The following is a 10,544-nucleotide window of genomic DNA, read 5'->3' on the forward strand; positions in this document are numbered from 1 at the left end:
CCTGAAAGTAGTCATGGAAAGCCGGTTGCCATTATGAACAGTTGTGCTGAAACACTCCACTGCAATATTTCCAGACCCTACTCTCTAAAAACGTACGGGTCAGATTGACCCAGAATTGGATCCCATTCGGTATAACCCTTTTCCGGGTCAAATTATGACCCAGAAAGGGTTAAATTTGACCCCAAATGGGGTCATATTTTGACCCAGAAAAGGGTCATACCGAATGGGACCCAATTCTGGGTCAATCTTACCCGGAGGTTTTTAGAGTGTAACCGCAACCAAACTTCACCGGAGATGAGGGCTATTTCGGGCCTATTTACTAGCCTGCAGCCTCCACCTCACCCAACTTCCCCGCTCATTGTAGTCATCTTCTTTGTTTCTAGCGTGGCCAGGAGTAACGGGTATGTTCAGAACAGTCCGGATTTGATTGGACTGCGCACGTGTGAATGAATGAGTCAGTGTTTCTGGGTGATGTCTGTAGGTGTGTTTTTTCCATAATCCACCACTGTAGTCGTGTTACACCCCAGAGTGTTTGGGCGCATGAGTCTGTGTTTATTGTTGGCCTTACCTTCGCTAACTTCTTTTTCCCACATGCTTTCAAAACAGTGATGTGTTATCACGTTGGTTTAAAACTGTGTGATTGTATTACAGGACATGGTTTTTGGATCCAGGGGCCAAAATGGATATTTATATCCCTTAAAATGTTAGTGCTTTCGTGAATATTCTTCCTTGGGTGGTAGTGCTTCTTTCAATCTCTGCAATTTGTCTCCAGCAAGGACAACTTGTTCCCTCTCACTGGATACGTCACTGGGGCATTGCGAGATAGGTCAGACAAAATTTCAAAAAGTGGAGACGGAAATTTGGTCTTGGTTGAGCCGCACGAACTCGATAAGTTACGGCTAAAACAAAACAAAAATTGCAGTTTTGTAAGAAAGTTTTACTATGTCTGAAAGTGGTGGCCTTCGAAAAGAGCAGACAGCGAAATAATATAGGCTTATATATACCACCATAAGTTTCAGTCCCCCCCCCAGAAAAAAATCCTAAAAACTAATGATGTTTGTTTTATGACTGCCGGCTTTGCATACTCTTCATGAATGTGTGCGTCACGAAGTGCATGGTTATCAGGGAGCGCTGGTGATGATTTCCAAGTCGCCTTATTGACGTTGACTTGTTGGCTTGTGTAGTTCATTATGCCTATTGTCTTGATTTTCATTTCGATGATCAACCGAAGGACGATGCATGAATTATCAGTTGTAAGCGTACGGTTTTTGCTTTATACATCATAACCTGTATTAAGAAAGAATGAAATGATTGATTTACTAATTACGTTACTCGGTCAGCCGCTACTTTAGTTAGCGATACGCATGCGCACTGTAGTGATTTGGTCTAGAAGGGTACTGCACTTTTCTTTCCAGTGGAAACTCTCATTCAAAGACAACTTAGTATTTGGTACAAGTGGAGTTTGGGGCTTACGGGAAATTCATTGTGCATGATTACAGTCGCAAGAAAGGAATGGTAGATGATACGATTTCGGAATGTTGCTATACGTCAGTGCATGTTGTTGCTATGGCAAAGGTGAGACACGCTAGTGATGTTTGTGGACAAATTCGAAACAACAAAATCAACTGTTTTTTACCCTGCATCGGCACGTGGGACATGTTCACATTAAATTACACTCCGCAAAAAATTCAACGAGCAAATCAGATCCTTTTGTCAGCGAGTTAATGGTAAAGGGGGCACCTGAATAGGGCCTATCTACTGATGACGTCACACTTTATTTACACGTGCGCTTTCCTATGGAGCTCATTTACATTTCTTGATTTGCGGATGGTCCGTTTTCTGCTCAGTTTACAAAGTCCACTTGGTGGCCCCAGAGGACGAGTGACTTTTCAAACATCAGTTAAATTAGCTTTATCCTGGCTTAAAACAGCATGCACCGAGCCAGTTTCCGGTTACTTACTTGCATGTTACTGAAGATATCAAGACACCTTACCCCTGAGAAAGGCCATAAAAGATTACATGAAAAATTTCAAAGTTGGTTTTGGATCTGTTCTTGCACAGTATAAACAAATAAAAGTACAAACATTTTCTGTCTTTGATTTTGAACAAAGGCAAAAACTGCTCAACAATTGTATCTAAAATGCAAATGTGTAACAGAGCTTTGGACAACATATATAGGATGTTACCAAAATGGCGCACGTCAAAGGTGATAAATGTGAATGTGTCCCGCTCGCGTTGGGTACCAGACCGACGCAGGCCGCGTGACCAGGTCTTCTAACTTGCCCAGTCTCTCCCCGGGCCTCAGCGTTGATGAGTTCTTTGAGCGGACCAAGGACATACCGACCATCGTGACGCCGGACGGCATGGTCTCCTGGAATTTCCCCGCTATCCTCAAGTCCTCATGCCAGATCGACAGCCTGCTCTTCCCGTTCGACATCCAGCGCTGCGACCTGGTCTTCGCCTCATGGGTCTACACCATCTTGGATATTGATCTCTTCAGGGACAACGAGACGGACCAGAATTTCAGTGCCTACTTCGTGCCCAATGGAGTCTGGGAGCTAACGGACGTGGGTATTAATTTCTTGATGGTTATAAGCTAAGGAAGTGTTTAGAAATAGAACAAAACTTAGGATTCCATGCACGTACCACAAGAGTTGAGACAGATGCACGGAGCAAATTCACATACCTATCAAAGAAACTCTTTTGTAAGACTTTGAAGATTTTTTTTTCATTTTGACAAATTTAGAGGACGTCCAAAAGATAGTATTTCTTTTATTTCCAATCCCTATTATCTTGTCAGAGTCACAAATTTGTCAGGCTTGACCAGTTTAATACTCTGGAAACTCAAAACCTTATACATATGAAATGTTCTTGCCTTTGCTAACAATAATGCCCAATAATGTCATCAGAATTTGTATGTTCGTTGCGACTCAATTAAATAAGCAACAGCGTTGTATTGGTTGTTTTGCGATGTAGAACCTCTGAGGGAACAAAGTAGAAAAAACAATATCACGGGCTGGAAGTGTTGCAGCGTCCTTCGTCGCTGGCAAATTACGGCATCCTATAGCTATTGATGAAAGAGTCATAAACGCGCGTACCACCCGTTCACGAGCGCGGTGCCACCGCGGTCTTGGTTTCTCATCCTTGGCTCTGGCTTCAGTCTGTACGTTTTCATTATCCGCCTTAAGCAGAAGAACCCTCCATCTGCCAAAAAAAGCCATGTTGGTGGGCAGTATTTACTTTGTTAGTGGTGACACGATCGTTGTGTATGCACATGTATTTCATGGTCGTGTGGGAACCAGCGAAGTGCCGTTCCTACCAAAGGTAGTTGTTATAGAAAAATGGTGCCCTTTCTTGGTCCCACTCATGCCTCATAGGACTGCTTTATCTCTCTTCTCTCTCTGTATACCAGGTCCTAGTGACCCGGGAAGAGGTCATATATCCGTGCTGTCCCGATACTTTCCCCGTGGTCACCTTCTCTCTGCATCTCACCCGTCGTCCCCTCCACTACATTCTCAGCATCCTCCTTCCCGGCATCCTCCTGGCGATCATCAGTCTCTCCATCTATGTCTTGCCCCCCGATTCGGGGGAGAAGATCTCGCTGGGCGTGACAACCCTACTGGCGCTACTGCTGTTCCAGGAGCTGATCAGCGGGTCGCTGCCGCCTTCCTCCGACGCCACGCCCATCATCGGTAAGCACATTCAGGAGGCCTACGGGGTGTGTTTGTAGCTGCCGAGCAAAACAAGTTTTATAGGATTCGCCTCGCAGTGGGATGCAGTACCAGGCAAAACGCCGTGCTATGTGTTATCCTTAACTGGTTCCCAGCCTACCAGAAAGGTTTGCCATACAGGCAACAGACCAACTTAATAGAGTAGTTGCAGAAGCTTGGCCCTAGTGTGTGATGCGCGTCATAATGCTTGAAACTTTGATACCGCTGACGACAACAGGGTAACTTCATTTGTTACGTCGGTTGTCATTTCAATTCTCTTGATTCTGTAATTTTTTAAAGAATTTCGGGAAGCAAATGACTGGGCAGTCATATATTAATTTACTGTATTCTTTAACTTGCCCACCCAGTGATCATTTTTCTTAAATGGTCTGGGAAGAGCCGAAACTTCGTGTATTATGTTTTACTTGAATATTTTCATGGATTTTATTCTTTTTAGGTTATTTCTTCACTCCGATGGTTGTCATTGGCTGTACATCTGTGCTTAGTAGCGTGTTGATACTCAATATCCATCACCGCGTCATTTACCGACCCGTGCCCCGATGGCTTCGGTACTTGATCCTGAGAGTGCTCGCTCCAATTCTGTGCTACAGGCATGGTCAGGAGACCCTCTACTCCTTCGAGAACTCAGGCCCGACCAGGTCGGCGACCATCATCGAGTCGTGGCCCCGCGCGTCCACCAACAACGTGCGCGAGTCGTCCGCGGAGGGAGTGGGGTACGCCAACGGGCACGAGGGCGGCAGCGACGACCGTGGGCTCGGCGGCGATGCAGACGGTATCCCCATGAACAGCCTCGGCTGCGAGTTGGACCCCAGACGCTGCTGCCACCACCCTTGCTGCCGCGAGCTGCTGAAGACCGTGGAGAGAATGCTGGACACCAGACGGGAGGGTCACAGCGATCCGCCCATTCGCGAATGGCAGGAGGTGGCACTTGTCCTGGACCGCTTCATGTTGCTGGTGTCTGCTCTGACAATGGCTGCGTCGATCACTGTCACCACTGTTATGTTCGTAATTCACAGTCAGTCGCCCACTGTAAAACAGCTTTGAAAGTCTATACGTGGGACCCTCACTAGCTAACTTAAGCCACGCCCACGCCAGCCCTGAAAGCCCCATACCCACGTCAATGAGTACCCGTGCCTACCTGTATTACCTATCAAAGCCGTCCGTTTGCCTACGGACTAACCAATCCCATACACCGCTTATATACATGGAACATTATACAACATTGTGCCTGCACTTGACCTCCCAACCACACATTCGCTGACTATACAAATCTGCCTTACTTTGTCGCGTCAAATTCTGCTTACCATCGATTTTCTTTTGGAAAGAAATCGAAAATAAAGTATATATTCAGGCAAACTAGTAGACATCTAACAATTTTAACCCGCGACCTTCCAACCGTAAATTGGAAAACAATTCCTAGTGCCTATACCAAATATCCGTTTTTCTTTCCCTGAATTTTGCAATGTGGAATCTTGAGAAAAGGAAAGTGTGTGTAAAATGTATGGAGAGATAAGCTTAACTGTATATCCAACCTTCCACTAGAAATCGTAAAAAGGTGCAAAATTCTCTGCGACCTCCCTACCTATTTTGATTTCCTTCGTGTTTTAATGAAGAATTTTAAGAAGCGTTCTATGGAGGGGATGTGTGAATATGGATGGGAAATCATAACCTTCCAACTTTAATTGGTCCGAAATGGGCTTAGTAATCGCCTTATATTCAAGTTTTTAAAATGGCGGCTTTCCTGTATGGATGTCAACGCTGGTGTTTAAGGGCGTGTGGACAGTGGAATGTTAACTACACGTGTGTTTTTTTTATTATTGTCATGTGTATTTCGATCAATAGATTTTCACATTTTCAAAACAATTATTTAAAGGACGGAGTGAAGTTGTGAAAAAATGTCGACCTTCTAATGCAACTCTATAGGTTAGTCTGTCGTTAATCTTTGTGGTTTAACTGGTCCAGTCGTGAGTCGTGAGCACTCTGTAAATGACTGATCAGCCATTGCCTGGTTGATAGGTGCATTTTCAGCAGTGATTTTTAACAGCGGTTTATGTGTTGAGCAGTAGCATATAACTCAAGAGGGCAGGCCTGGGAGGCCCAAGGCCTGCAGTGGCGTGGCCACAGGGGGGGTGGGGCTTGGAGCACGTGCCCCCTACAAATTGCTGGTGCCCCCAGGTGCCCCCCTCAAAAAATGGAATAATGGATATTGAACAAGACTAACAAAAGCTTGCCCCCAAATAACCACACCAATGAAAGCTGGTGCCCCCATAAGATGCTGGTGTCCCACTTGTGTCCCCCTCCCCTTAGTAAAATCCTAGCTACGCCACTAGAGGCCTGACCGCCCCCGTTACTGGGTTTGGACTGAACAGTTTGACATGATCGCTGCCTGCATCGGATCGATTGTTTGGTGTCAATTGATTCTGAGAAACAGAACGTGCCAACGTTATGGAAACAGTGGCGATCCACCGCACTTGCTGTATTACTTTTAATAACGCGGGAACAGTAAACGCTACAGTGAAGTAAAGCTATAGCTTTGACTTATAGGCCTAATTTATTGCGTAAAATAGCAGTTTTGCCTTCTTCAGTTTTCGTTCCGTTTAGAAGCTAACTGCAATGAATCTGTGGTCAACTTGGCTTGTAGGTGCTATGCAAAATACAAAGGTCAACAACGACTTTCGTTGCTGATAAAATCGACGCGTTTTAATATCCTGGATATTTTTGACCGGAGGTCTCAAGCGCTTATGAGCTTCTTGTCGATGCATAAGTATAACTACCCACGGTGACTGAACTAAATTCTATATATTTACTTTGTTTTTCGTAATCTTTATACGATGTTTATCTTTATCGTTATACCTGTTTATCATGGAAAAAAGCTGACGCATTCCAAGGAAGTGGTAAAAGATATTTAATTTGTTTTAAGTTGTATGTATTTATGTATTCGTTATTTTTTGGCGCCATTAAGATCAATATGACGAACAAACCTTTAGCGCACAAGGGGTGTTATCTGCTATTCATTGGAGCCCCGACAAAACACAAATTTAAATGGCAAAATGACTTTTAACACACACATTGTAATTTCAGATTTGTTTCATCTGTGCTTCAAGTAATTGAACAATCAAGTCCTTTGCTTTGCCCGAGTAACGTAAAAGAAATTAACCAGCAAGGGTTTTCATATCTCGTAGACCTATGTCAATCTATTTTCGGCCCTTGTTCGATATCGAATTATTACCATTGTGACGGCCGTCTAGTTTGTGGCTCTGGAAGATTGTCTTCCAAAGGGAATCAGAAATGTCTAAAAATCATTCTATTGAGGACTGAAAAAAGGAACATAAAGAGCCTTTTTTACCTCAAGATTGAGACAGCGTATGCCTCTTCAGTGAGAGATTTCAAGTAAAGGGGCAACCTTTTGACCGCTGCAGGTGGACTTTTTTTCAACTGTACCGTAAAAAAAAGGCGCTCAGAGTTTTAACACGTTTTCCAAAACGCCTTTCATGTACCCAGATTATTTTTAAACATGTTGAGACATTTACGTTGAAATGCGTTCAGGAAAGTGTTTAATTACTAAGCTAAACGTGTCTCACTGAAAAGCGTTTAACATTTCAACACATTCCTAAACGCATTTCAGTAAACATTGCCGGGGGTTAATGCAGTGGCGTAAATCTTTGTTGGAAATTGAGGGGAGGGGTGGGGGATAGGGAAAGATGGGGGGCGATAACTTGCCCGGCCATGGAAATTTGAAAAGTGGGGGAGACACCATATATACTATATAGTGTCTTTATCATGAACATCACCCCCTGTGTTCATGATAAAGATTTACACCTGTAATGTGTATCAAATTCAAGCAGAATCTTACATCAGAATGGTTAATTAATTAATGGTTTTTTAAAATTGCTTTCCCGTTTTTGTGATATTGCAAACATTTTAGTCGGCGAGAAATCCTGTAAATTCTTCACAATCCTGTTGAATTTTTTGCTCATCACAAAAAGTGGGGGATGATTCAATAGCCAATTCCCCTCACCAAAAGTGTACAGGGGGATATACGTGTATACCCCGTCCCCCGGGTTTTAAGCCCATGGTTAAATGCGTTGAAAAAGGGTAGAAAAAGTGTTAGAACTCTAAACGCCGTTTGTAATGCTGTAATATTGGTTTTTACACTCCTTTCTGGATGTGTGTTGGATTTTTAAATGGTGTTTTGTGCATTGTACTTATAAGGAAAAGCATATACGCAGCCTTTAATGTGAGCAGGGAAAAATTAACGCTTAATAATACTTATAGCGGGTTGGGTTAACATTGTGTACATGGGCCAAAAGTTCATGATAGCCAGTACTGAGGGAATTACATGTTCATGAATTTACCGATAAAGCATTTCACGAAAAAATATTAAATCAAATTGTGCTACCAATGCTTAATATTTGTTGTCTACTGTCCCCCCCATGCATAGGTGCATACTGAACATGTGAAAACATGTCTTCTAGGCCAAAATGGCAGATTTTAGCGATATCAATTCCCATTGATATGACAAGACGAGGCATTTTCTGTCACTTCTCTCTCACCTCCATGATTGATTTTCGAAGGGCAGGCTAGCATTGGGCTTCGTCCTATCACACTGGACGCAGCATGTGCCGAGTGGTGACGCGTACTTACGGTCATTTTCAAGCTCTCGGGCACATCTTTTTCTCTCGCAAAAATTGAAATGAAAAAGTAAAACATTTTGAAAAACTCGTTTCCACCCCTTCCGCATCCTGTTCGGACCAAGGCATGAAATATTGCAAAGGTGGAAACTCGTCTCTGGTAACTGAAACGAAATAATTAAACACACCAATAACTAGGCAGAAAAAAAACGAACAAATAAAATAAATGGTCTATTGGTTTCTATCGTAGCAGCGATGTACATGCTTCGTACGATTGGGACCGTGTTGTGATTTGGAAGAACGATGTGTCTGACACGGGCTTACAGAGCCATTACCGCGCTCAAATTGTACCCACTAAAAAATAATGGCAGCCCTGGGGTGGAGGTGTCTTCAAAGTTGCAACTGGCTTCAAGTGTGAGTTATAACCAGGTCAGAGAGATTCTTAGGCTTTGTACAATGTGTGGTTTGCAACAGAGGTACCCTTGTGGAGAAAACTTACCATGGCAACCGTCGAAAAGCTTTTTTTCCTTAACCACACAAATTGCATTTGTTTAAAAGGAATGCGTCTAATTTTTCTTTGACTCACTTCTATGCACCTTTAGGCTTTTCCTTAATGTATGAAAACTGTTTGAAATCCTTTCCGAGTTTAGTGTATTTAAAGTGAACATTTTAAACAGTAAAACCTGTCCAAACGTTTGCGGAGAGTAAAGATTGCTGTTGCTGTGAGGTAAATCAGGGAAGTTTGAACTTATCTTCGCTCTTTGAAAACATTTATGAGAAAAAGTTACTCTCTGGCGTATTGCTATACATTGCCACAAAAATAAGTTTCCAAAGAAATGAAAAGGTACAATGGAAAACTATTTTGAAAAAGTCCAGCAGTTTCGTGCGCACAAATCATTGCAAAATTGGTTCAGTGCCTTCTTTAGTGACGACACAGATTTATCATGAATATTCAAATTACATTAGCATAAAAACCAAAAAGGCTCCGAAATACAGATTAAAATGGCAAAAGTAAAACTGAAACACAAACGTTACAAGTTCGAGAGTTGTGGTAAACCATCAACCGTCACGTTGCCGCATGTTCCCCGATGCGAACATTAAGGAGGAAATGACACTAACACTCTTCTCCAAGTTAGAGTGATGGGCTTGACAACACGCGAAGGTCGGCGCGTGCCTGCCGAAGGAACTTGAAGACGGAGAACAGTTTGCTCTTCGACCTGCGGGTCTTGTCCAACATAATACTGAAGGTCGGGCCCTGGTGCCGTCTGGCGCTCACCGTCCAACGGTGTTTTCGGAGCAGTTTTCGGAGAGATCGTTGCGTACATGCCTATCGCCTGCCAAAAGCAGGTCTTCAAGACGAAACTAATATAAGTTTGCCGGGTGGCAGACAGTGTATTGTCATTGATTAAACAAGATGCAGGTGGTTTTATGAGTGCGTGTGGTAATTATCTGTCGCTATTCTCGTACCTATTGATTGATTTTTCGAATGCCGGCTGGACATTTTGCCTTAGTATATATGCAGGCCGATATGTGCCACGAAAGGTCACTTTCGGGGTCAAAATATTTCTGTTGAAGCTCTGTTCATGGTAGGCCCTTTCTGAGTAGGCCCTTTCTGAATTGATCTGCAGTAGTCTCCATCGGCATAAACACCTTTCCTCTGGTCAGAATATATATAACATTTTCCATCACAAAGAAAAAGAAATGTATAGAAGTCTTCAATTGCCTCTTAAAAGTTTTAATTTCGCCATTTTGTCGTATCATGTGTGCTTTAGGGTGGGACGTTAAAATACTGTTGTGGTTAATTAATCATGACACATTTTCAGCCCCAGATAACAGGTAAACTGCATTTCTGATCGAGGTGCCGTGTAAATATTTCAACTTTTGCAGGTATTTAGTGTTTTCATTCTCATCGATAGTCCATCCACGCTGTCGCCCACATAACAACCAGAATGTAAGCAATACCCAACATGTACCATATAATAGAGCACGGCGATTTAGCCTGTCTACATTATGTCTTGGTACATAAGGCCTGAAAAAATATAAACTTTTTGTTTTTAATAATCCTAGAGAAAAGTTGGGCCAATATAAACAGATTTTGAAAGACAAGCAGAAATTGAGCAATTAGTGTTGACCTTTTTTCTACATTTGAAAATTCCACCTGAAAGAGCTGGTTCCAAGTATA

The 10,544-nt window shown here is 42.9% G+C and overlaps 1 protein-coding gene across 3 annotated transcripts in view; it reads left to right on the forward strand.

The window, feature by feature from the left end:
• LOC110989419 (neuronal acetylcholine receptor subunit alpha-10-like) overlaps positions 1-8,121 on the forward strand; it is a 37,106-nt gene extending 28,985 nt beyond the window's left edge. For 2 of the 3 annotated variants that reach the window (XM_022253790.2, XM_022253793.2), the window contains exons 6-8: positions 2,288-2,567; positions 3,413-3,692; positions 4,168-8,121. In XM_022253790.2, coding sequence (XP_022109482.1) covers positions 2,288-2,567; positions 3,413-3,692; positions 4,168-4,775 — 1,168 coding nt within the window. In that variant the 3' untranslated portion in view covers positions 4,776-8,121. The remainder of the gene's footprint in view (positions 1-2,287; positions 2,568-3,412; positions 3,693-4,167) is intronic. The other variant, XM_022253794.2, reaches the window with a different exon arrangement.
• Positions 8,122-10,544: the final 2,423 nt, after the last annotated feature.

Source organism: Acanthaster planci, linkage group LG09, assembly GCF_054643075.1.
Source record: "Acanthaster planci isolate LZ-2023a linkage group LG09, COTS_SCS, whole genome shotgun sequence".
NCBI lineage: Eukaryota > Metazoa > Echinodermata > Asteroidea > Valvatida > Acanthasteridae > Acanthaster > Acanthaster planci.